Consider the following 27906-nt stretch of genomic DNA (forward strand, 5'->3'; position numbering starts at 1 on the left):
CATAAAGCACAGAGACTAATGCCTAGCATGTGGTAAGGACATTAGGAGTGCTTCAAAGTATATTTCATACTGGTATGAAATCATGTAATTATATACCATAAAATTATACCAACGCTTGAGCTTAAGCACATGAGTTTGTAAGACACAAAGTGTTAACAAAGTAGGATATGATTGACCTACGTGGCATTTAAGGTCCTATTCTAAAATTCTATAATTTTTGAAGATATAGTTACCCAGAACCACAGTTTTTATTCTTTCCTGTATCAAGTATGTTGAAGATGTTTCATCATCCTCATATTCCCTAATCTTAACGCAAAGGAAGATGCAAAGATTTTCTTAAATTATGTGTAGACGAACTGCCTAAAAATGTTAATATTAGGTTTTAATTATTTTTGGTTCTTCTACTTCTAATTTGGGTACATGTTTCCACTTCTGTTCAGAAATGAGTTTTTCTTAAAGCATAGTTTGTTAGTACATGTGGATATCAATCTTGCCCAAATTTAAGTTAATTTACAGGATTTCTTGAAATAATTATAAAATCTTTTTAAAGAGATGTACAATAGAAAAAGTGTGGTACCCAACAGTTCCACTGAAGCTGTCTTTGAGAAACTGCCTCGAAGAGGTACAAAACAGAGAGAAAAGCACTGTTAGAATACATTAAGACAAGGATGCTGGCTTCCCCAGTTCCTCAGAACAAGTGGCCATTAGACTCAATTTTCACTAACAAAAGGACTTCATTCACCTAGTTTGTCACAAAAGCAGGTAAATGCACAGTTGAATCACCCTTGCATATGAATACTAATTTTTAAATTATTACTGAATGGGCTGAATCGGTTCCTTTATTTGGCTTGAGTTAATAACCATATCTACCCTTGTGTGAGAGCTGACTTTATAGATAGATTGCCAATGACAAAAGTAGTGAATAAAGCCCCTTTGAGGACATTTGGAGGTCACTACTGAAGTAAACAGCTAAACTTACAGGTACTGCTAAGGAAGAGGAATCATGATGAAAGAAAATAAAAATTACTAAACTAATAAGTGAAGTCATCAATTTCACTCCCTGGAATACAGGGAAAGTGAAAAATGACCTTGAATCTACTATTCCTGAATATGTGTCTAAGCGACCAACAGATCAAATGGCAATGGCAATCTACAACATTTTCCAGAACATATAAGGGTGCATTTTATGAAGACTAAAAAGAAATTGAAGAAAGAAAAAAACAATAAAACATTAGAAACAGAGCAAAACGAAAACCATGAGTTCACGTTAAAAAAAGTGGTGTTTAATTAAAAAGTGATATTGATCAAGTTTTTCTTTGCATAAGGTAAAAGGAAGCCATAAGTATTGGAATATCACACTGTTTAAAAAATAGGTATTTAGTACATGGCCCGCTCTTACAACAAATTGTTACTCACAAAATAAAATTCACTGGAAACGTTAGCATCTTATACTTTATTATTTGCAAATACGCAATGGCCTTGAAAATCTGTGCAGAAGAAAGCATGACAAAAGGACGTTACATATACAGTAATATACACTAATGTATATAATATATAATAAATACATAAGATATTATGTAATATAGGTGTGTATATATAAATATATATATATACCTACTCACACATATATTCTAGTATATAATTATTGCTCCTCACTAGCTGTCTGTAATCCTATTCCAGGGTGCTGGTGCATTACTTTTATCGCAAATATTGACATATCAAGAATTGGAAATTCATAAATAAAATATTTCCTATAATATTAAAATGAACTCAGTTTATAATATAGATTGCCAATGACAAAAGCAGTGAACAGACTCCCTTTGAGGACATTCAGAGGTCCCTACTGAAGTAAGCAGCTAAACTTAGGGCCATTACTAGTAAAGCTGAAACCACAAAGATAGAAAGAAGATTACGTATCACTGACTTAGACATAAGGTCCTTTAAAGCAGTGGGTCATACAGAGGCTCATCTTTTAGACCACATTATCTCATTATCCAATATCTAGTTGGTTGTTCAATACTAATGATTACTATTTGTTAAACAATTGACATTGCATGCTATATAATTTCTTCTACATGTGCATTTGGACTGATTTTTGCTGCTAGCACATCCAAAATATTTTCTCAGGGAATAAAACACACTTGTGATTTTGCATATGCAAAGAAGTTTCATAAATAATTGTTTTAAAGATATGTTGTTATTTTGAAATATGTAAAGCCCACAGAAAAGTTGAGAGACTAGTACAGTAAACATGTATATTCCTCAGCTAGATTCACTGTTTATATTTACCACATATTCTATTCTTTCTCTAAAGAAAACTGACTGATTTGCCAAAGGTCATATAACCATTCTCCAAGTTCCTTATCTTGACCAACTGCTACATTGCTCTATAAAATAGCTCCTTAACATTCATAATCACTAATACTGAAGCTTGTAAGTGTAAAAAGTTGAGTTTTCAAAATGAAAGAAATCTCCAATTCCCAAAGCCATTGTATTTACTTAGAAGCCACATTTTCACAAATAATTTAGTGGAATAGATATTATATAGTATTCTATTAAAGAATAAATATTAGAATCATTTTATTATAAAATACATATACTTATACATAATAGTCCCAGAATCTATTAAACCATATAGCATATTATATTGTCATATATTACATAATAATGGTAATTATTTTATTATATGTTGGAATGAATGATAGCCCTGAAGTAACTTCATTAAATATAACATTATATAAGCAAATAAATGATAGAAGAGTTAAATATATTTTAACTGTATATTTTCAAATGTTTTTCCACTTAGTTACTCATTGTTTATATTCCTATTTGATAGAATTATTATTATAGAAAATCAAAATAATAGAGTAAATCTTATTGATCACCTACAATGTGCAAAATACTCTGATATGTTTTGAGATGGGAGTGGACCATAGGTATCACTAAAAATACCATTTCTGTCCTCAGAAACTTACAATCAAATGAAGAAGGCCATATGGAAGGCAGGAAACACACCCTGTGATACTCTCCGTTAGAAAGCAAGACCTCTGTCAACTAAATTCAACATTTTCCAAATTTTTTCTCTTTCTGGTTTCCTTATCTCATAAAGGATACTTTATTCACTCAAATACTTAAGCCCAAATCCTACTTTCCTCTACTTTTTCGCTCATTGCACACGTCTAACCAATTCCCAAGTTCTATGTGTTCTTCCTCCTAAGAATCAAATCTATCATATTCTCTCCACACTCACTTTACTTGACTGGGTCATTCTGTACCCCCAATACTACCACCATTGCCCCTCTATTGTGAATCACTACAATAACTCCATAATTGTTCTTTTTAACATCCACGTGGCTCTTTCCAGTCTGTTCTTTTTACTACAGAATTATCTTACTAAAAAGTTAAATCTGAACATACGACTCTTCTACTCTCATTTGTGTAATTGTGCCTTTTGCCTTCTGGATAACACTCAAACTCTTTAAAATAATTTATAAAATTATCTTCCCTTCCTTAGCTTTTCATCCACATCCTCCCTCTGTGGGTATGACACCACCACTATCAACCAGACAACCACTTTGCTTCAGTCATAATTTTAGTCCTTGAGTTCACCTCACTTTCCCCCCATCCTCAGGATCTTTGCTTATGAAGTGTACTCTGCCTGAACCATTCTTTCTACGTAGATCCCTTCACTGCTCAACCCTGACCTATCTTTGAACTTCAGACTAGATTGTCACTTCCTCCACAAAGCTTTCTATGACTTTGCGAGGTTGGTTGGTCATGATTCTATTACATAATCAATTATAGTACATTTATATTGCATATTTATTTATATATTTTGTCTATTTGTCTGCATATCTCCGTTCTTCCCAATTAGACTTAGTTTTAGGAGGACAATGACTGTTCCTGTTTTAATGACAACTGAGTACAGTTAGGGAAGTGACTGAAATAGTTACTTAATAAGTATTGATTGAGTGAATGAATAAATGATGATTAACTAAGAACCAAATCCAGGTATAATTAATGTGATATGGACCGCAAGATTAAGGAGACTCCTTCTACATGGAAAGAAAAAAGAAAGACTTACAGAGGGTTTGCATCCAAACTATACTCAGGATGACAATCTCTTTAACAGTTGAGAAAGGAAGAAAATGGTGTTCTAAGGTAACGGTTTGGTGTCCAAACCATAAACATAAATGGTATGTTCAAGTAATATCAAGGTAAAGCATTCTTAATATTCAAAAACTGTTAATAACAAGGATATAAAAGCACCATTATTAATTATTAGCTTTAGGTACAGTTATAAGGAATTACCCCGGTCATGTACATAATTGTGGAAAACTCAAAATCTCTGCATTTATGTTGTATAATTCATAGTTTCTAAAATAGACCAAATGAAGCAGAGTTCACAGATAAAGACAAACATACATCCTATTCTCACTAAGGAGCATAGCGAATGTTCCATTGTGTTGTCACTCTTGAATTTAAATAATAATAACATAGAAACAGCAGTTGAATAGCTTGCCCCTCTTGGTTTGGAAAGTCATGTTCTACAGATAACTTTAACTTAAGTCCCTCCAAACCTCATAGGGAAAAAAAAGACATTAATGATGAAAATGATGTGCTATTTTTATTTCCTTCACAACAAAAATAACCTTTATGGAGCTCTTTTGATATGCCAAGCACTTTACAATATTTCCTTCTTTCACCTCCCAGCAACCCAATGTGGTATATATTATTATCATCATTTCCTTGTTTAATGATTGAAGTTCAAGGTGAATAAACATGCAGCCGAACAGGGATTCAATGGCACTGGTCTTCAAGTCAAATGGAAAAGCACGCTATCTCTGTTAACACCACACTACAACCTAATTAGAACTGACTGCGGATTGAAGTTATTTATTTAGGATTTTTGTTGGCACTTAATGAAATCCTTTTGAAGAAAATAAAAATTTTAAATGGAATATATAAATAATAGAAACAGAAAATAAAGTTAAAATTAAAATGAGAAATTTTTATCTCAGGCTATTATAAGTAAGTGATCTGAGTAATGACATATTATGGGTTTTTATAATATAGTTTTTCATGTTACAGGTTTTCAAAGTATGTCTGCTTCGTGTAATTTAATGTTTTCAGTGAAGATTATAGTTTAATCAACCAAATGTGATTCCATTTAACATCTTTTAAGACATGTACTATAAACTAAAGAATCAGAATTTTTCAGTTTTTTCAGATTACATGTGTTATCAGGTTAAAAAACATCATCATAGTCAAACTGATTTAATTTACTTATCCTCCCGTCAGAGAAAATGCAAGATTAATCCAATAGGCTAGATTACTCAGTGTTATTATAAATTGCTTTATAGTATTATTAAAGAAAAAAAAAACCTACCCAACAAATATAAAACAGAATTGGTATCTCACAATGGGAGACAAAAAATGTATGTGGAATGAGATGACTTTAATATTTTGCTAAAATGCAGTCCTAAATTTTTAATTAAGGTCACTTTTCTTATATTCTCAGACATACCAGATCATATCAAAAATACAAGGATCATTTCTAACAAGTATTATTTTAAGGAACAATACTGTGAAAACTGAGAACTACAGCTAAAATATACATACATGTAAATTTTATAGTACTCTATTTCAGGAAAGATCCCAGGATATTATAAAAGCAGTTTTAAAGGCATTGCTTTTCTAGATCAGCAGTGAAAATCAAGTACTACGTTAGATGAACACATTCAAACATATAGGGATAACGTAATGCATCATTTTCCAAATGCATATATGCATATGCATTTTCATCTTTGAATGTTTATGACCTACATTTAGTATAGTCAAATTAATAAATGAATGAGAGCTCAATTATTGAATAATTTACATCATTACTTTAGTAATGATGTTTTAATTTACAACTTTAGTTAAATACCAGGTATGATCTATACTTTTAGACTTCAAATGTCCTAAAATTGTTCTTACTTAATAGATTAAGTGTCTAGAGACACTGTTTATTTAAAGGTAATGAATTTTTAAATAGAGTAGAATTCCTAATTGACTAGAATTCTGCATTTTATTACATAAAGATGTCAAATAATTTTTCAAGATATAGTTTTGCATACATTAACAATGTGTGCCATTTTCCATATGAATAGGTAGGATTTTGCCACTCTCTTTTCTGTACTCCACCAAAAGTATAGAGAAAAGATTGCTTTATCTTTGTGCATCTGTTGAAATAAACAGTAATGTGTAGAAATGGTAAGAAAGTCATTCTGACTTTTAGCTATACAACTTATCACTGGGTATACCTAAGAATCACACTAAACATTGTTTTCCTTTTCCTTGTGCATTGATAATTCTTTCAATTTCCCTCCAAAAAGTAAAACAAATTTATATAAAGTTAAAAAATATTGATAATCCCTAAAGCAAAAAAATACCATTCAACTCCAGGCCTCACAGAAACCTGAGGTCATCCAATCAGGGAATACAAAAAAGAATGGAATTTACTCTTATTTGAATTAGCCATTCCTTTTGAATTTTAAAGACAACGAACTTCCTGGTGGGTTAATAACAACCTTAAATCCTTTTGAATATGGCAGTTTGAAAATTATTAAAATAAATGTAGACTGGATGGGTTTCCATTCATGAATCTTCTAAAATTTCACAATATGCTAGTATTATCTTCTTTTAACACCTTTGTTTGTAGGACCAGATTATGAAGGGCTTGCTAGCAGGAATTATGTTCCAGTAATTCCTGTGGCCTCTAATGATTAATGCACTCTAATGCATATAGTAAGTTTCTGGAACGTGCACTGAATTGAATGCTCCTTTTTTTTTTTTTTAACTTTATGGGCTGTTTGAGCTGTTATGGGCTGTTCACTGTAAAAGAGACTGCGATTATATTGATATGTTAGCAACGCATGACTATTGTATTTTTTCTCTTGTCTTTGAAAAAAAACACAAAAACTGAGCTGCCTTGTTTTAAATCACGTTGTATAGGTTAAGCCTGGCATTAGAAGTGAGTTTTTCTAGTCATTTAACTCTGCTAAGCCTGTATTCCGGAGGGTCCTTCTCGTTATTTATTTTAGCTGATCAAGCAATACAGTGCCTCTGAGTTACAGCTTTAAGTGTTTTCCATCTTAATGAGGGTTAGTATTCCTCTGAGGAGTATATACTGCGGAGAGAACTAATCTCCTGCTTGATCCTGTCAATACAATCTTGTCCTACCAATAAATAGGAAGTTAAATGCTACTACATAATGGAAGAACTGATTAGTAAAAATGAAGAGAAATTGAGCTCCATTCCTTAATTCTATCCAGCACCTAAGGGAAATTATTCTCAAAAGCCCAAAGTTCAAGAGTCACCTGGGTGATCTTTATATTTTAAATATAAAAATCTCAGTACTTCAACATATGTGATTATATAACAAAACACTTCGGTAGGCTTCTGATCCTACTTAATTCATAAAGAAAGTGGTCAAGGACTAAAGAATAAACTTCAGATGCAGGAGGTTTAGAATAGTCTATTTAGATTATAAAATCTAATTTTAAACTAAAATATGAGCAACGCTTCAGAAAATTTATAATAATTAGTATTTTTGACTATCAAAACAGTGAAACAGAAGACATTTTAAAATAAAGATTAAAATAATCTACATATAGAAATGGAGTGAAAATAATAGCTACCCACATCTGGATCTAAAATGGTTGTTATAACTGGCAATTTGATTCTGCTTTTTCTGGCATAGTCTGATTAAAAAGCACTCTGATTTGTGAGGAGAATAAAACATTTCCTGTCAGTAAAAAAATTTTGTCACATAAATGCAAATTTAAGGGGAATTTAAGGAAGTAGTTCATTAAAAAAAAACATACTTTGTGAAAATCTATGCAAGTACAAAGATAGTAAACCTTTTGCCCCTGACTTTATGGACAACATCCTCAGTTACAGTTTTGCAAAGCTTTAGAAATGCTTTAAAAACACTTTTTTTGGTAACGATCATGGGTAAAAACTGAAAGTATAGTACTAACTTGTTCAGCAAAGGCATTTATCCTGCTGTAAATAAAGACTTACTAATATTTTCTAAGAACAAGACATAACACCGGGATGAAGTTGAAAAATCTTGGAGTTTGGTAACCAAGTGGACAATAAATCTCTTGATCTATAAAAGGACCAAAAGTTACCTTGAAATTAACCAGGGCTACAAGGTGAAATGAACTTTTAATGAGAAGTTATTATATTGAGAAATATAAATAAGAATGTATCTTCTCAAGTCACACACAAAGGAAATATTGCATTTAAGGAACTTTCAAAGAAAGTTCAGTAAAATTATTAGAAAGTTTTTTTAAAAAGAGTCTTGCTTATTTAGGCCATAGGAAAAATTTTTTAAATTTCAGAATAATAATCTTCAGGTTCTTTATCCATTTGTAAGACAATGAAAAGGTTCAAACTTTTTTAACCTCAGAGTGCATGGTTATAAATATTCTCAGTGGACTCAAATTTATCTTCTGATCCCGGTTACAGATAGCATTCAATTCATAGGATGATAATTCCTTTAATAATGTGATAATTCCAGTATAAGCAACAAGAGGCAGAGATTTTTGTGTTTTATTCATTAATGCATCTGTAAAACTGACAAAAGAGCTGGCACAGAGAAGACCCTTAATAAATATACGATGGAGTAAGAAAATTAAATTTGCAAAGTAAATTCTTATAGTGTTAATCTGATTTTTTTTGGTTAATTCTAAAATCAAAAGTTACAACCCACTGGAAATGTCCCAGTTAAAAAGAAGCTAACTTTTTTTGGGAGAAAAACCCCGATAAGATGTCAACTAAATCACTACTCTGAGAATTGTTATGGCTTTATTTTTCAGGACGGTTCTGGTTCCTACATTTCTCTTTAGTAGTTATCCTTTAATACTCTGAATAGAAAATATATCCTTTATGGACCTATCTCTATACTGCAGAATTTGACAACCCTCTTCTTTCAAAGAGAATTATATTTACAACATCAAAGTTGGACATGCGTGAAAATAAAATGTGTGGTCAAGCATTAAATTTGCTTTAGTGGATTAATTAAAACAAAGTATACTTCAAATAACAAAAAACTGTAAGCCCCATACAAGCAATTGTTGTATCTTTTCATTGTTAAAGTCCACGGGTTTTCCCCAGTGCACACCATTGATCAGAAATCCAACAAATATTTTTTTTAGAAGAACCAAAAATGAAGTAATAACAAAAAGAGTTGATCTACAACAGGGAAACAAATCCATCATCAGGTAGTTAAATCTTTCTTTGCTGTTCTCTAATGCCTTCTCAACCAACAACTCAAAAAGCATGTCGGAACTCTGGGTGTTTCTAATTAAAGAATGTCTCCTTAGCAATAATGTTTGCATGTCATCCCAGTGGCCAGACATGCTGGGATAGCCCACATTTTCCATGGTAGTCAGCCTTACAGTGCATGGTATTGGTAACATAATTCTAGCTTGTCTAACTAAGCTTTTTTTCTAACAATAAGCACCTGCTTTCCCCATTATTCCCAAACATGCAATTTAGAGACCATTTGATATTTTCAAGAAGCACACTTATCATTATATTACTTTAAACTTCTAAAATAGCTCAATCTGTTTTCAAACTCAGAAAGCTATAAAGAACTTTGACTAAATTTCAAACGAAAAGCAAAGTAAATGAAAAAGCAATATATATTCTTTTTTTTTTTTTTTTTTTTGCTGAGGAAGATTCACCCTGAGCTAACATCTGTGCTAATCTTCCTCTATTTTGTATGTGGGTCATCACCACAGCATGGCTGCCCACAAGTGGTATAGGTCCACACCCGGGAGCCAAACCCAGGCTGCCAAAGCAGAGTGTACCGAGCTAACCACTAGCCTACAGTGCCGGCCCCAGAAACTATCTATATTATTGAAGAGAGTTTTTATATAAAAAGAACCAGATTTTGAAGGATCTTATAAGAAAGAATAAATGGAACATTACCATGTCTGATATATAGAGACAATTGAATATTAGCTATACCCAGCATATCGTGTATGTAATAGTGGTAATTTTTAAAGTCATTTTGTCTGGACTTGTCAGAATAACCTTCTGAATAAAAATCATAAGAATCACTACTACAGGACTTATCTGAGACCAAAATTTGATAATAGATAAATTTTTAATGAACAGTTAATAATTGTCTGGTTTCAAATCCTCAGCAAATAAATTTTCATCTTCAGCTTAGACCTCAGCAAATTTATATCTAAAAGCTAGCAAAGCGTGTGAATTTATCACTTTTGTGATGAAAGAATCATGTGAGGCTAGATTAAACTTTTGTTTACCTTACTGACTCAATATTATTGATGAGAAAGAAATATTTTTAAGAGTTAATCACAGCAGTTTATATTGAAGTTACTGATTCTTACTCTAAATCAGAATCGATTTCCTTAAATAGTAGCTGTCAAGGATAGGTTTAAAAAGTAATAATGACATGAGTGATCTTTTGTATTCATCTGGCCTATCTTAAGATGATTGTAATTGACTGTTTTGTCTTTCAAATTGGTTAAACAAGAGATGTGTTAAAATGTCTGCATTTCATGGATGCATGAAAGATACTAATAAAACCTGCTGGAGTTCACTCTAAGAGGGAACGTGGGTGCTCAAAGGTATTTTTCCACACAGCTTTGCCATTATTCAGACGTAACTAGTGCAAAGTTTTTGGGCAAAATATAAAGATAGCTATACATTTAAAATGTCAGTAATCTGTCCTTGATCTAAAAGTTCTCAAATAAGGAGAGATGTATTGCAAAAATGTGTATGTGTTGGAGAGGAAGCTTGTAAATCCATATGCTATGTCTCCACTCAAAGGTGAGAAAGATGCTAAAACAAATACTTCAGTTGTAAAGAAGATTTAATTTAAGGATAATTTTAAAAGATATGTAGAGTGCTCCTTAAGACATTACTCGAGATTCCTTTTTTCTTAGCTATGATAAATTTCAATTCACAGAGAAAACTGGATTCGCTTCTGTTAGTTCACATTTAAAAAAGAAAGTGCTGTTTTTGAGTGGTTATAAACGATAGGTTGAAACTTTCAATAAATAGAAAAGTGTATATCTTACAAATCTGGAAAACACACATTCCATCATAATTACTCACTCAAGAAAATGCTTGAATTATAATTAACAAGGTATTTAAAAAACTCCATTTGGAGTGAAATTAGTAGTAAGGAACAAAAAATATACTTTCTAGTTGTTGCTGTTGCTAACTGATCATTGGAAATTCCTTTTTGTCTAGATTATTCAATTTTGGAAACTTTAGTCTTCTTCCACAGTATTCCATAGCATAATCTTGAAAATATTACTTATCACATTTATAAAATGTGCTGTAACTTTGTCTTTGTATTTTGGTGACAGGTCTGAATAAATAACCAGAAAATCTATTATTGTAAACTCAAGTAGAGCCATTCAATTTCAATGTCTTGAGTAAGCTAGATTGGTGTATATATTAATATGTTTAGTGTTATATAAGAAAATGTTGAGAGAAGCTTGGGTTAACTATCTTAAGGGAGCATTTCTTAAAACTTTGCTGCATTTATTCAACTTTTAATCATTTTCTTCTAAAAATTTAGATGTTGTTTACCATTATTCAAGAGGTGTTCACTTCTGGAAAAAGACTGTTCCACTATCCCTATTAGCACATTTATAGGGCTGATCTTTCAAACCATCAGAAATGTTACCACACTAAAAACATGAAAGCCACTTAAATATCTTGTCTACCCCAGGAACCTCCTGATTGAATTAACTTTTGTTCTATATTTACTTTAGCTACAAAAGAAGGAGTTTCTGCACACAGTTTTAAATTGCATATCTAAAAGCAGTTACACAAACATAGCTTAAAAGTACGTGCATATCAAAGATATTACAAATGACAGACACTAATTATACACAACCTGTATGCACATATGTGATTTTGCAACACAATACTTGAGTGAATCCATGCTTCAATTTTTAAATTTATTCTTTGATTTGATTGAATCACTTCTTTGCAAACTGGCTTATGTTTGTGGACATCATCTGAAATGTTTTAAAGATTATATTTTTTGGTGGTGAGAGTGAATGTTTAATGACTCCATAAACTAACAGTGTGTTTATAGACTGGCTACTATCTGACAGTGAAAATCTAAGATGCGTGCTTACTCAATTTTGGTCTTTCCAAGGTTCGATTGTTTTTTAATAGTGCAATATTCTAGAGATAGCTTTTAAAATTAACAAAATGCAAGACTCCAGAAAAGTTAATAAAAAACAGCTCAATCCTGATGAGGTTGGCTGATATTCACAGAAGTCAGGGAGACTAAGTCTATCTATAAGTATTCTTTTACAATAAATCTATAATGGAATTTAAATGAAACACACCATTATGAGACAATAAATTTTCTATAGTAGGGAGTTACAATACATTCAAAGGTAATGGTAAGATATTTATTAATTTAATCAATGAATGTGTATTTTATAGATTTAATTTGCTGGAACTATAATATGGTAGCTTCTTTATTAGCAAATAAAGTAAATTTGTTAGGCTTTGAGTGCTTTTAAAGGCATCCACATTTGAGTAAATTAGGGTCTAGGTATTAAAACAAATACTCTTAACAAAATAATTATAAGTAAAAATAGGTCACGCTGAGGATAAACACCATTTTTAACTCTAAACTTAATAAAAAATAAACATTTTGAGAAATGATGAATTGTGTTTAAGAAACAACAATAAATATAGTAGAATAAGAATCTACAAGATTTCTTAATTTATTAGGTTGCGTGTCATTTTTCCATGCCTGAATTTATACTTTCTTGATTAAAAATGAACATTTAAAAAGTCAACACCACTATTTATTTCATGATAAAATATCTAGTAATCCACTCAGCTCATTAAAAATATATTAGTTATATCTTTCAGTCTTGAGGAGAAAGAAATTGGTTAGAGAATCATAATTGGGTTTATTTCAATTATTAGAGCATCTACTAGTTTACTCATGATTTTTTACTTTGAGTAGGAAATTGAGGAATATCCCAGAGCTATTTGCATGAATGCTTTATTTCGAACATTAAGTAAAGAAGAGTGGATTCATAGCTTATGAAATAATTATCTATGGAGACCTTGTAACTGGATAGGTCTGCAAATGAGTAACTGGATATAAACATTCTTGATAACTCATCAAATATGCTTGAAATGATGGTGATAAAAGCCTTAAAATGTTATTGATGTGGGTATTTGATGACCAGTATAAAATGGTTAGAGTGGTTATTTGATATCACTAAAAAAAGTTTTTAAAAAGCTGGGCCAGAACTTCCAGGTATATTTGCAGTAAAAAGGCCATTAGTGTTCACAATTATATGTCATCTTCAGGGAACCCTTTTCCCTTTTCTATAATAGAATAAACACTATTACACCAGCCCCTTCTCTTAAGAACCAAGATCATCCATTAACAATCAATAATATTCAAACACAAATTATTTTTTTCTTTTGCTCTTCTTTAGAACTAATGAATTGCAAACATTAAAATCATAAAATGTACCAGTGCATGGAGAAACTTGTCAGAGTTATACTACTACATGTCTAATGAAATCATCCACGTAGTTGCTAAATTAAAACACCAACAATGCCAGATGTCACCTAAGTAATTCTGGTAAGCTGAATGTGAGTTTATAAAAGATGTTAGAAATGAAAAGTCTGACATTTTTTGAGTTTCTCCGTTTTGAAAGTTGTTACATGAGAATATTTTGATCTTGTTTTCCATGAAACTGACAGTGGTCACCATGTTAATAATATAAATCTGCTGAGAAATGAGACTTTGTTTTCACTAGATGACACTAAGAAATCAACCAAGAGCAATTATTTTGTAGAAGTGGCTATTATCCCAGAACTTTGTCAGAGCCAAGGTAAACATAATGGAAAGAAGACCTAATGTGCCCTCAGGAGTGTATTCTTTAAATGTTGGCTTATTTTTTAGCTACATAATATGAAAACAAAAGATACATTATTTAAACTCATTAGACACCATGACACCATAAACCAAGAATATCTGATACTAATAATTTGAAAAGAAGTTGGGTCAACATTACTTCTTCCATAGAAAGAGAACTTTATCCAAAAAGACAAAAAAAAAAAATCAAACATAAATGGTATGTTTTCAAAACATATTTTGTTTTCATAATATTTGTCTTTTTAAAACATCCTCATCTCTTATGAAATTTATCTGCAACAACTCTGTGAAGTAGACAATGTTGTGCCCAGACGAGAAATGTGGAAAATAAATGAAGAGTGGTCAAGAAATGTTACTAGGATCACATTAATGAGGTAGAACTAGAATTGAAATTAAGGAAGGAACCCCAGATCTATCTTACTCTACTTCTCACAATAACCCACGACTAGGAGAAGAGAAAAGTGTTAAGAATCTTAGAAGGGTACTTCCTTAATCATAATCTTACTATCCGAGAATGCCTTTGGAATATTTTTTAATAAAATATAAATTTGTGCTAACCTTGCCACAGATTGGTGTTACATTTCTGTTCATGTCTGAACTTTTAATACTAATATCCAATTTTCTAAATTACTAAAGTTTTAGACACTTATTCTAGTTAATGACTGCTCATTATATAGATAATATCAGAAAAATCAAAATAACAGGAAAAAAAGGAAATTGAAGCATAGGTTGATAATACAGCATCAAAGTTTTGAAGTCCTACCAGTTGAGTTGTTTGCACTTGAAGAGAGAAAGACACAAAGGCACTATTCTGAAAAGAAATTCCACTTTTATTCAAAGAACACACAAATCTAAGTGTAAGACAATTTTATGTATGTAGATATGTATATGGTACACAAATGCACACACTCTTTTAGAGTCCCAAAGGTTTCTTCTTATTTAGATTTGACTTACTTAACTATTTTATATCAATTATTTTGCTTGCAGAAAATCAAGATGCACTGTATTTTATAAAAATGTACATTGTCATAATGTTGAATGTATTAAAAGAAAATATCTCATGAGATGCTGGAATCATATCTTATCTGATTAAATAATAAATGAAATCAATCGTATATGGTATTACATCTATTACATTTGGAAACAATATTCAAGCAATGTAGATTTAAAATAAATACCTCCTCCACTCACTCAACAATGGAGATATATATATATATACACAAACACAGAATGAACATATTCACTGCAATAAAACTCCAGACGGTAAAATGCTAAAGAACTGAGGAACTGGAATTGATTGACAAATTACCCTCTCCAGTGGAGTTAAAACTATCTCTTGCACCAAACTAAGAAAAGCACTATAACTTTGCAATCTTAAGACCCAAAGTTGCAATTATCTTTCTTATTTCTTCAAGATGTTATCAGTGAGCTTTATAAGCAGAAAAATTATTGATCAGGCATCCACATTAATAAATGTAAGTACTAAAAATATTTCGAGAGAAAATCTTAAGGAACACATTTTCCTAGAGGAGAAAAAGTGTTAGAAATAAATAAAATAGTTCTGGGATTGTGTCATTAATATTTTTTGCTTCACTGTGTGGGGACTCTAGATTCCTTCAACATGTAAGCAAAACAGAATAAAATATCAATAGTAATAACAAAACTTATTGTGGCACTTAAAATTTCTTTTGTCCTTTTAATTGAGTTTTTTCTTAAGTCAGATAGTGGAAGAAATCTATTGGCTGCTAAAATCACACATCTACAAAATTTGGAATTTAAAAAGGCTTTATTGATGGGAGGTCTCCCATAATTTCTTAAATTTGTTAGATTTTATTTTTTAGTTTCCAACTGGTTTCCGGAGCCCAAAGATTTCTATACTGGGGTCATAGATAACATTGCCTTAGGGCAAGCTCTTTTCTCATCTTATTTGACAACCTAACCCACCCTCACCCCACGGATTTTTTTTTTTTTTTTCAAATTGAGAAAATAACATGAAAATACACACGAAACATTTCTCTCAAGTAGTCAGAATTGAATTGCTAGGTGAAGATGCCCTTAATAGTTCTCCAACTGTCCTTTATATATTAAGGTCTGTGACCTTAATAAGAAGCCATGTTTTAAGGTATTTCTGTAACTCTTATCTTACATACTCATTAGGGTTATGCATTCCTTGCTCCAACTCTTTACCCCCCTCATTTCTTCCTCTCACCTCGGCCCAGTTTAGGATTTCTTTTTGACACCGGTAAACATTTAAATGAATGCAAGTCGAATATTCAAATAACTGCATGCTAAACATTGAAACGGCTTTAAACGATTCATGAATGTGAATATTAAGAAGTTATGCATCATAGCTGAGCCATCTGAAAATACATATAATCTATCACTTGAAACAAAGATAAATTATCACGGGATGGGTCAAACATAGGTTCTACGATCGTCAATAAAATACAGACGTTCGGTCCTTACCTGCTTAACTGCATGATGACAAATCTAAATAGCACGCAAAAGAAAAAGTCCCCAAATCTGAATCATCTGTCTTCGAAGCTGCTGTGACAGTTTTATACCCTGGTGCCGTCTTCTCTGCTTACATACATCTGACTGGCTAGAATATTTGTAAGCAACAGTAGGGTTATTTCGCAACCCTAGTCACCTCTTCCTCTTTTCCAGCCTCCGGTTGGCATCTCACACAGCTGGAAACAAACATCTTATCCTGGGAGACAGAGCCTCCCCAGCGTTTCCTAGCCGGATTCCCATTAAAAGGAGGTCCCTGTTCTAAATGGCTGATCACGTACTCGACCTGGTGCAAAGTAAGACGCTCTCTGGTTCAACTCTTGGGGACTAGGACAATAGCCGTCGGAGACTTAAACTCTGCCACTGCTTGGCTGCAGAACCAGAAGTCACCAGGCGCCAAGAAGCACCACCCCCTCTCCGAGTGGACGCCGGAGGAGAGCGCTCCGGTCCCAGATCCTCCTACCTCCCACCCCGCCCCCAGAAAAAGGGAAACGGAAACATAAAAGCCCAACTTGAAAGTGGCTACGAGACAAGCTAAACGGCTCCCCACCCTCCCTCTTTGCTTTTAACTTCAACCTTCTATGCCCAGCTCTAGCTCCGAGTTGAAATGCAACTCTCTCTCCCCCACCCCAGCGCCCTCCAGATTCTTGAGAGTTGGGGAAGGAGGAGAGGGAAGGATGGTCAGCAATACTTGAACACAGAGCCTGAGAAGCCAGTTAGCAATCCTAAACCCAACCAGGCGGTGGGATGGAGGCTGTGATTAGGGGTTCATAAAGCAGGCACGCTGAAGAGCCGTCATTTATTAGACTTAGGCAGAGCTCATTCTAAATAAATAAGAAATCGATCAGTGCAAACGCAGAAGGGCGTTGATAGGAGATTCCAGAGCTCCCGAGTCTACTCTTGCACAGAAAAGAGGTTTTTGCTCAAGTTTGGCCAGAGGAAGGCTGGAAATGGAGCTTTAAGCAAGGATGGAAGCCCCCTGGCGCGCCCCACGCTCCAGGGCTGCAAATGCCTACCAAGCCAGCACACCGCCGCCGCAGGGGCTGAGTGCGGAGCCTGCGCTAGCGGGTCAGAGTGCTGGGCACAGTCCTACCCGCGCGGGTCATCCCCACACCCAGCACCAAGTCTGGGGCCAGCAGGTCAACCAGGCACCTTGTCCTCCGCGCTCCCTGCGCCCAGGTGGCTTAGGCGTTGCCATGAGCTGCGGAGAAATCTCCAGGCAGAGTCGCCTGTTGATAGCCCTCTGGTTCAAGCGTCCTTGGCTGACGGAGCCCCTAGATGTAAATTTCCCCATCACAAGCTGGAGTTTGACGTTATATACAGCAAAACGCACTTACCTAAATACCGTACATCTGTGCCTTCCTGGAGTAGACTAGGTGAAGAAGGAAAGATCTGACTGCGCTGAAAGTTGGGGGTTTTTTTCTTTCTTTCTTTTTTTTTCCCTCCCTCCACCCCTGCGCAACAGCAGCAGTCGTCCAAAGAGATTATTTGAATTGGTGAATTATGCTAAGCCCTCGTTTCTTCCACTGAAGTCACGGACGCTGATGGCACTTGTCAGGCAGGACCACCAGTCCGGGAAGGAGACCAGGTAGTAGCTAGTGACGGGTGAGGGGCGCCAAGGGGTACGGGCCACAGTCCCAGCCCTGTTCTCTTGGTGGGAGCCAAGAGGGGAAAGCCCTTGAATCCTGAGCCTGGGGGGTGGGGTGACGCTGCAGCTGGAGTACTTTTATGTCTGGAAGCTAAAAGGGCTTTTGAATTTATAAAAGCACTACTTAGGTTGTCGCGTCAGCCATCAATGACGACAGAAATAGTTTTTTCCGAGAAATAAAAAAAAAAAAAAAAGGAAAAGGAAGAAAGAAGGAAAGAAAGAAAAGCTTAAACAATAGGTTCGCACCTCCATCCATCAGAATAAAGAGAGATGTTGTAGAAATCTGGAACTTGTTCTTACTGGGGGGTGGTTCACAGAGAAAATCCTAAGCCTTTATATGCATTAGAGATTACTGACATATGCAAGTCTGGTATTTAATGAATACTGTGTTCTTGTCAATATATGAAGTAAAAGCAAAGATTTAAATGTTTCTCAATGCACCCATACCTAAAGAGGAAGTGATAATCAAAACTGTCAGTTGACCCCATAAAAAAATGTTTATAAAAGCAAAAAACACTGACCACATTAATGTACTTATTAAAAATTGAGTCTAGGAGTTGGACAACTCTGAAGAGTAAGGCAATGAAATTTTTTATGTATAGTCTGCCCCTGAATTTCAATTTATTAGAACCAAGGTAATCAGTGCCTTCTTCTGCTAGCTCTCTTCCTCTGAAATGAGCACTCCATGTCCAATTAACTGTTCACCAGCTAAATTCACAAAATCAGAAATGTATTCCCAAATATGATGCCTGCATTGAAATACAATGCCAAAATAATGTGTTCATGTGTGATTCGAAATGTTCTAAGAAAAAATGTTGCACTCAAAACTCACAGTCCTGTTCTTACCATCCAGTGGCTTTTAGTGCTTAACGTCCTGCTAAACCCATAAAAATAGACTTTACAAGAGTCCTCCTTCAGTCACGTAATTGCTTACAGTGAACGAATTCTGACCCGAACAACCTTGTGAAGATCAGAGACTAGTGAACTTTCCCAAACCCTGATATTGTCAGAAGGTTTCTGTTAAGCTCACTCTTAGATAAACATAAAATTTAACCTTTCAAATGGCACAAGAATGTGTGCCAAGAAGCATTAATGGCGGGGGGGGGGGGGGAGGGATGGTTACTGTTTCCTATAACCGGTAATATAAATGAGGACAGAAATAAATAATGTAAAAGGTGATGGAGTAATTCATTACATGGACTATATCTCAGTAGCACCATTGCAACTAACATACTAGTTAATAAACAGGGTCATATATATCTTTGAGTTTTCAAAGTAACAAAATGAAAAAAAAGAGAAATCTTTTTTTTGAATAGACAAATCTAATTAAAAATAACACTAGCGATAAGTTTCTAAGGACATATAAAGAGAGTAACTTACCAGAGGAAATTCCAGGAGGCAAGATGACTGTGAGAAATATACATCCAGGATTCACACAGATATTCCATGATCTTCCAAATCAAGGTACAGTGATAGCTACAAGGGGGTGGAACTTTGAAATAATCAGCAGTTCCTGGTGGCATGTAACCAAGTAAAAACCAGTCACAGGGAGAGCCACAAATTCCCAAGGAAGAGAAGCAAAATGTGAAAGAGGTGCCTCTTATTATGAGGGGACGGGGGTGAGGGGAAGTTATTTGTGGTGATCCTTAGGCAGACAGAGTGCAAATTTACAGATTGTACATCCCCAAACAGTGGGGAAAATCAGGAGCCCGGAGAGCAGGAGGTGGGATACGGATAAATCTGCAAAGAGAAGTCAAAGGATGTGTTGAAGACAAGGAGATAAAGAGAGAACTAGTGAGCAAGGCTGTAGTCATCCTGAAAGATACAGCAGCCAGAATGATTTAGGCTTCTGGGAAGGATCCAATGAGAATTCAAGAGGGCATTGCTTCGGAAATCCTGTTCCGATCTTGCCACTCTCAGTTCTTTAAGAGTTACCTGCGTTGGGAACATTATCATTAGGATTAATAGTATTCCATCAGTGCATTTCACAAGGATTTCCCTTGAATCCTCCTCTCGCTCGCAGAAACAGAAGGAGGCGCAGTGAGGAAGCCCGACACAACCAACTATCCCCCCTCCCAAATAAACCACTAGGGTCACTTTAGGATGACCAAATCATCAGCGATTCACACTGAAGGGGGGAATCGGAGGGCTGATGATGTGGAGGAGGCCGAGTCGCTGGGCGCTTTCGGGGCGCTGTGCCCGGAGGCTCAGGCCAGGGGACCGGGAACCTTGGTTAGAGGCGGCCGCGGAGGCTGCAGGAGCCCACACAGGTCCTGCTTTCTTGGCGAGTCCTGCTGCCCGCGACTGAAGGCAATTGACTTCCATCCGCAATCTCAGCTCCAAACGCCTTGCTTTAGAAGCTGGGGGAGCCGTCCCTGGGGGAGCGGGTGGCAGGCTGTGAGGCTCCCGCGCCCCCTCTGATTCCTGCACAGTGCCCAAGGGAGAGTGTGCTAGAAATGGCTTGGCTGCCGAATGCATTATCTTGCCATTTTCGTATCCCGATACCGCACAAACGTTCGCCTGATCGATCGGGTAAGATTAGCCTGATTCCTTCTCCCCCTTCCTCTCCACGACCCCATGCCTTCTCCAAGTCCAAATCCTAACCCCCCCCAAACCCAAATCCTCCTCCCTCCCTCTCTCTCTCTCTCTCATTCAATTCAGGAACTTCCTTTTCCTCTTTGAAACATACTTCCCCTGGGGAATTGCTGGTGTGACAGAGGGGCTGGGAATTCTCTTTGTAGATGATTTATATTTCGGTTGTGAAATGACTCCCCCGTCGCCACTCCCGGTACCCTCCTTGGAGGCGATCCCTCCCTCCCCAAGGGTTCGCTCTCCGAGCTTGGATCTGGATAAAGAGCGCTGTGGGAGTCTTTTGCCCTCTACTCTGTCTCCCTCTGGACCCTGAAGCTTAAGCATTATCCACTCTCTCTCTTCTTTAGAACTAGGAGGGAAAGGTAGAGTGGAAATTGATTTCTGGCAGAGACTGAGGCGCCGAATGATAGAGGGAATAAACATTTGCCCTGGATAAAAATGTTCTTGGTAAGTAATCTTATTTTCTGCGGTTGAAAAGGAAACGCATTGCTTCTCACGGCCCCATGCCCCACTCCATTCATTTATTTGCTCTCTGTATGTCAATCACGAGCTGGGTCAGTGGAAATTTTCTTTTGCTCCTTCCTAGGAGAGTAGTAGCATGTAAGGGTGAATTTGAAGTCGGGACTTTAAGGAGGCAATATGAAGGTGTAAGGTCCTTCTCCCACATTCAAAACTCAAACACAGGTAAAGCAGATTCCTATTTGCTTGCTAAATGGGTATTTAAATATCTCCCTTATTTCTTACTAACTCTTTCTTTTCTGAAAATAAAGAAAATAGTTTCAGGTAGCAGCGCCTTGTCTACGCTTTTCCTATACCTTGGCCGCGTTCTAAGATATAATGTTCTTTCAGTTCCAGAAATGAAAATGTGCATGTTTCACATTTTGCTAGTTTAAGTTAAAGCTATAGAAGCCTTTTTACTAATGTGTGCATCTTTGTTCCATTTCTTGCACAAGATACAGATTACTAGCATCCAAAATAGTTATTTGCATGTTGTGGTGATACCTATAAATTCATAAAACCCTCTTGTATTCACGAGGCTATAGCACCCCCAGCCTGTACATGCTCTTTACATGAAGATGGGTAGTTGTGGGAGAGGGAAGAAGTGGAATAGCTCTTGATTGGGCTTACAGCACATCTCTAAGTGTGCAGAATAACAAATCTTGCAAACGGTGTGAACTTAGTTTTTCAAGTGTAAGCTGACCATTTTGGATGTGAAAAATTAAAGGAAGCTTGCTCTAAAGGAAATCATGGCAGTCTGGGGTTATAGAATATATTTCACTCGTAAAATATTCATATTAGATTTTTTCCCTCCATTGTTGTCAATCCTCCCATTGTGAACCCCTTATCCCCAAATTTTAATGATCAAGAATAAGCTAATTGGTACAAAATTTACTGCTGATGCAAGCAAGATGTCCTTAACCTCATCTAGAATATCTGTATTGAAATTGCATGGCTAAGAATAGACTTCATTTCAGGTGATCAGTTTTACAGAAATCACAGTAAGGAATCCCAGAAGAGAGATAGCTAAGTGGCGTATTACAACAGCAAGGCAAGCTGCGCATGTGCACGAGCATCTATAGTCTTTCTTACTATTAGAACTGGCAAGAGAAAAAAATTTCAGTATGGACATGTTTGTATAACTTTTTTTTTTTTTTCTCTCCTTAGGCTGTATTCCAGCCCTAACGATGTCCTAGAGCAGAAGTTTTTCTTCAGTCGTCTCATTTTACCAAAAGGATGATCTCTGTGTATGTCTCTGTGTTTTACAGAGGCTGACAAGCCTGTTATGGGAATCTTAGCTCCATCCATCCATAAGGAGGATGAATATCCTGAATTACAGTCATCACAAATACAATCTTAGCAGTTGTAATATATAGAGAACATACTTTTCATGTAAGATCTCAATATGCTGCCTAAACCTACTTACCTAAACTACTGTTCAAAGAAATACAGTTTTTTGCTGAGGACAAAACTTGACAAATTAAAAGATGTAAGATTAAAATTTTTGTTTTTTATTTAATTAATTTTTTTAATGTGGAAGACTCCCCCTGAGGTAACATCTGTTGCCAATCTTCCTCTTTTTGCTTGAGGAAGATTGTCCCTGAGCTAACATCTCTGTCAGTCTTCCTCTATTTTGTATGGCGGCCTGGGGGCCACCAAAGTGGAGCGCGTGAATTAATCACTATGCCATTGGGCTGATCCCTGAAATTTTTATTTTCTATGTGAAATAAACATGAGGTTATTGTTCTTTCAAATATTTGGAGAAAAAAAGTACAGTGTAAAACATGAATTTTGTGACCCATGGCTCCTTAACTTTAAAATAGTTTATAGCACTGAAAGTTTATTAAATGATTTAGGTATTTGAGCATTATTTTAAGACATATGATTACATTTGATCAACCTCAAAATACAAGTGTAGAGTCTACAAAGCTTGTTTGTACTTAGACCTCTTTCAAAGGTTACCCATTTTAATTTTATGTTGAGTATGCCCTTTTGGGGATACTCTCAATTCATACCTAGTAGTTGGCACTCTAGCACATTTTGTATTACTGGTAATGCTTTATCTACTATCCTGGCTCCTTCTTTTAAGTATACGAGTACCACCTAATATATTTGTTACTTATTTATCCACTAAAATCTTTAATCTAAAAGCAACCTTCAAGATATGTTAAAGAAATTGTGAACCAATTTGCTTGTGAACGAAAATGTCAATATGCCTCAGATTATTTTAACCTTAAATCACATTCATAACAAAAATGGGTTGTAGTAAAGCAAGTAAATTCAAACGGTTCCTTACATAGAAAAGAGTGTCATGCAGAACACACATTTATGCATATACAATTGCCCTCATTAGAATATTTAAATTTATTCATCTTAGTCTCTTTGCTATGTGTTTATTTTGGTTTTAGAGCTTTCTCTTTGAAAGTATCTAAAGTTTCTTAAATATCGAAGCGTGCAAGCATCTTCACGTCTTGCTCCGTAAGACCAATATGTTGCTGAATAAACTGAGCCAACATATTTGAATCTCAAAAAAAGTATGTTGGAACTTGAAGGGACTTAAAAGATCATTTAGTTTAACTCCTTCATTCTGATGAAGAAATTGAGAACCAGAGAGGTTGATTAGTGTAATCGTACACTAACTAGTGACCCAAGGAACTCTAAATGTGGTTTTCCTAATTTAGCTAGTATTCATTCTAAATCAATTAAATCTATTACTAGCTGCTAAAACAGATATTATTTGAGATTGGGATAAGGAATAAAATAGAGAAAGAAACAATAATACAAAGATGAATAAATTGCAGCCTTCTTGGAGTTTACTGTATTGATAACTAATACTCTTTATTGTTGAAAATTTTTGTTTCCCACCATGCTTCACCCACCCCCCCCAACCCTGCCTCAATGATTGGGGAACATTTCATGATATAATTTTACTTTCTCAGGAAGGATTCTTCATTTTTTTTTTGAAGATTCTTTTTTTAATTTTTTTCCTTTTCCTCCCCCAAAACCCCTGGGTACATAGTTGTGTATTTTTAGTTGTGGGTCCTTCTAGTTGTAGCATGTGGGATGCTGCCTCAGCATTTCTTGATGAGCAGTGTGTAGGTCTGTGCCAGGGATCCCAACTGGTGAACCCCAGGCTACTGAAACAGAGCATGTGAACTTAACCACTATGCCACCAGACTGGCCCCTCAATAGGTATTTAATGGATGAAATTCAGTACTTCACCAAACTTTCCCTCTTTACATTCTTACAAAGGGTTACTGCATTTAATTTTTATCCTACGTTTAGAAATGTTACTAAATGACAGCATTCTTCAAAATTTTTTCTCAATATTTGACATATATTTGGCCTAGTAAACTGTGTTAAAAATAATGACTCTGCTACTGCATGGGACTTTATAATTTTATAAATACCTTACTGTTAACTATATTAATTTAATCCTCTCACCATGCTGTGAGTTAAAGCATTTTGTTTCTTCAAAAATAAGACAAATGAGGTTTGAGGAAATTGGAGCACTGTTATTCCTTACTAAAAGTAATAATTGAGTTCTTTTTATTCACTATATTGCATTTTCTAATTTGTTGGAGGGAAGAAGAAATATAATGGAAATATCAAATTATTTATTAATTTTATTAGCAAATTATTTATGTAAGTATAAATGCTTCATCTATCAACTTTTGCAAGTAAAATATATTCATGGAAGAGTGAAATGTTTCTAATATTACAAGCTGAATTATAAAACTATCAGTTTATGTAACATTTTGTTATTCAGAGTTCTCAGAATTAAGATTTTTGACAATAACGAAAATAGTTATTTTCTAAATTATTTGTACTACCCAACTCCATTCATTAGTATAGTGACCAAAATATGTTCATTGGCATAATGGTTCTATGTATTAATGCACTGTCAATTGACATGTATAACGCTGCATAATTTTTGAAGTAACTTACAAAAATAACAATTTTCAAAACATTCAAGGAAGTGATCAGACGCAACTTTCTTATAATCCTTCCTTGTATCTGTATTTCAATGATTATTCACTGTGGTAGAAAGAATAACAACTCCCAAAATGTCCACATCTAATTCCCAGAATGTATGACTAGGTTACCTTCTATGGCAAAAGGAACTTTGCATATTTCATAAGGTTAAGGACCTTGAGATACAGAGAGTAGCCTAGATCAGCTGCATCTGCCTAGTGTAATCACAAGCATCCTTACAAGAGGAAGGCAGAAGGATAGAGTCAGAGAAAGAGATGCGATGAAAGAAGTAGTTGAAGTGATGGGGAAGCGTTAGCCAAAGGGTGCAGGTAGGGCACCTCTAGAAGCTGGAAGAGGGCAGGAACCAAATTCATTTCTAGAGCTTCCAAGAGAAGTGAAGTCCTGCTAACCCATTATAGACATCTGACCTCCCAAGCTGTAAGTTTAATAAGTTTGCGTTGTTTTCAGATACCATGTATTTGTGGTAATTTATAACAGCAGCAACAGAAAACTAATAGAGCCAGTCATTCAAAGAGTTCAAAAATAAGTAGTATGTTCTTTCCTCTCTAGGAACTTGATGACTTAACAGCAAACTCTTGCTTCACGGCTATTCCATTCCTCCAGGTAGTGGACAAAGCATCATTTTTCATCAAGAGCCAAGTTGATTCTTCCAACTTGCTTACATAGGGAATGGATAGGAGCCAAGATGGGGAGAACTGGACATCGAACTAGTTTCCAGAAATAAACTAATAATTCAAGGACTTCTAATATTACATAGGTTTATTCATTTAGAATGTACTACTTAGCAAAGAGTCTTACACATGTTAGCACCCAATACATGCTGATTTGTTTATAAGAAATACTGATATAGGTGTAAGGAAATGAATAATGATCATGAAATTTGAAGATTATATGAAACATATATGATATGAAGAAAAACTACTAAACACAATAAGATTAAGTGCAGAAGCCAGTGGAAATTGGAAAAATATTAAAAGAAACTTGAGATCTAAAATGAGACCATAAGAGACTGACTGACAGGGAGTGGGAGGAATTTTATTTTCATGGAAAGATTGATATGAAGCAATTGGAGCGTTTTCTCCTTGTATTTTGTACAATATTGCAATCAAGAAAAGAAGCTGAACATTTGCTTAATTAGGATGCATCATTAATTTTAGTGTCTCATGGATCCTAAGGCCTTTCACCCCTTTAATGAAAATAAAAAGAAACTAAGCCACTTGATTGCCAATTCTCTTGGTATCTCTAAATCTCTCTAATGCTCGTACTTTTTATTCTGAAGAAATACATACCTTGTAGGAAGATGAAAAATAATCCCTCACATTGATCATGGAGTTTTGCCTCTGAGGAGAAAATATGAATTTACAGACAAAAGCAATTTTAAGAGACTATATAAAATGAATTCATTTCATATTTATGGGAGAAAACCAAGCCTAAAAGTCAATTCAACAAATATTTATTGAGCTTTTATTCAACAATCATTTATTGATAGTATAACGTGTAAGAACAAGGTTCTAAATGTTATAAGGATATAAATATAGGTAAATTACAGTCTTTCTGTTGTGGTAGGGGGGTCAGGGGAGTATACCGATAACTATAAAGGTCTTTTTGACCCCATCCTACACCCTATTTGCATCATCAATCATCCTCTTATTAGACAGAACAATTAATTTATTGAATGTCATCTGTGGGCCAAGCACTTCTTAGGATAATGTGCTAAATACAATAACAAATGTCAGGAACCTCAAGTATCTTACAAATATTGACACAACCATCATAATAACAACAACAAAAGAAAGCAATAAATCTAGAGTTGAATAATTGCTGGTGTCCTTAGCCTAGCCGTAAGGTCTCCTCAGCAACAAATACAGAATCCTTCACTTACTTACATTACTTCCCAGCTTCCGGAAGCTTGTAAGTTTATTACCTATTGCCTGCACTTGCAGGAAAGAGTTTGCTTAGAGTTTAAGAGGCAACAGTGTCAGTAGGATGAAAGTTTTTTTCTTCAGTAGAAGTTTAAAGTTGTAATTCACAACTCCAAAATTCTGTTGTTAACCAAAATTGTAATCTTGTGCTCACTTCCAGTTCAGTGGAGTCAGCAGGATGGGTGTGGTGATCTGATACACAGAGATTCAGGGACCAAGACGCCTTCCACCTCATGACCCAGTGTTCCACTAAGTCCTTGGATGTTCTCTACTCATTTGGTAAATGTGGGAAAGAGGAGATGTGGAGGATCACTTAGGAGAATTTTATGGTCCAGATCTGGAAGTGAGTCATAGCACTTGCGTTCACACTCCATTGACCGGAACTTTCTTATGACTGAAACTGACTGCAAAGGAAGTTGTAAAATTAAGTCAGCTTTGTGTCTAGCAAGAAGAGAACATGGATAGCAAACTGCTGCACCCATATTCTCAAACCAAATCGTTCTTATCCATGACTAAACCATCAGACTGAACATTCAGTGCAGGCAGATTCTTTAACTTTGCTCACAGGGAGGAATTAGATGAAGGAGTTTGATGGGTGGTGTGCTGTTAGGTAACAGGGGGAACTTCAGTCCTTGCCAGCATCTAGAATGGGCTCTGCACATGGTTAGTGCTTGATAAATGTTTGTTAATGAATGAATACTTATGGCTTTGGGGGTTCCCGTAAATTACCCCTGAGCCCAAATTTCGCATTCAACTGTATATCTGCATGGGAAAAAGTG

The 27906-nt window shown here is 35.1% G+C and overlaps 1 protein-coding gene and 1 long non-coding RNA gene across 8 annotated transcripts in view; one reads left to right on the plus strand and one right to left on the minus strand.

Annotated features, from left to right (window-relative positions):
- The window catches only part of BRINP3 (BMP/retinoic acid inducible neural specific 3), a 402882-nt gene extending 382951 nt beyond the window's left edge, over window positions 1-19931 (minus strand). For 3 of the 7 annotated variants that reach the window (XM_070256069.1, XM_023632555.2, XM_023632554.2), the window contains exon 1: window positions 19500-19931. In XM_070256069.1, coding sequence (XP_070112170.1) covers window positions 19500-19642 — 143 coding nt within the window. In that variant the 5' untranslated portion in view covers window positions 19643-19931. Of the gene's footprint in view, window positions 1-16426; window positions 17717-17808; window positions 18150-19499 lie in introns of those variants that run through there. The other 4 variants (XM_023632553.2, XM_023632552.2, XM_070256070.1 and 1 more) reach the window with 4 other exon arrangements.
- Window positions 19932-20510: 579 nt separating this feature from the next.
- Window positions 20511-26421, plus strand: LOC111771309 (uncharacterized). Its single transcript, XR_002805072.2, has 3 exons — window positions 20511-20651; window positions 21059-21158; window positions 22377-26421. It is a non-coding gene; the product is annotated as an uncharacterized lncRNA (long non-coding RNA).
- Window positions 26422-27906: the final 1485 nt, after the last annotated feature.

This window comes from Equus caballus, chromosome 30, assembly GCF_041296265.1.
Source record: "Equus caballus isolate H_3958 breed thoroughbred chromosome 30, TB-T2T, whole genome shotgun sequence".
In the NCBI taxonomy this organism is placed as follows: Eukaryota; Metazoa; Chordata; class Mammalia; order Perissodactyla; family Equidae; genus Equus; species Equus caballus.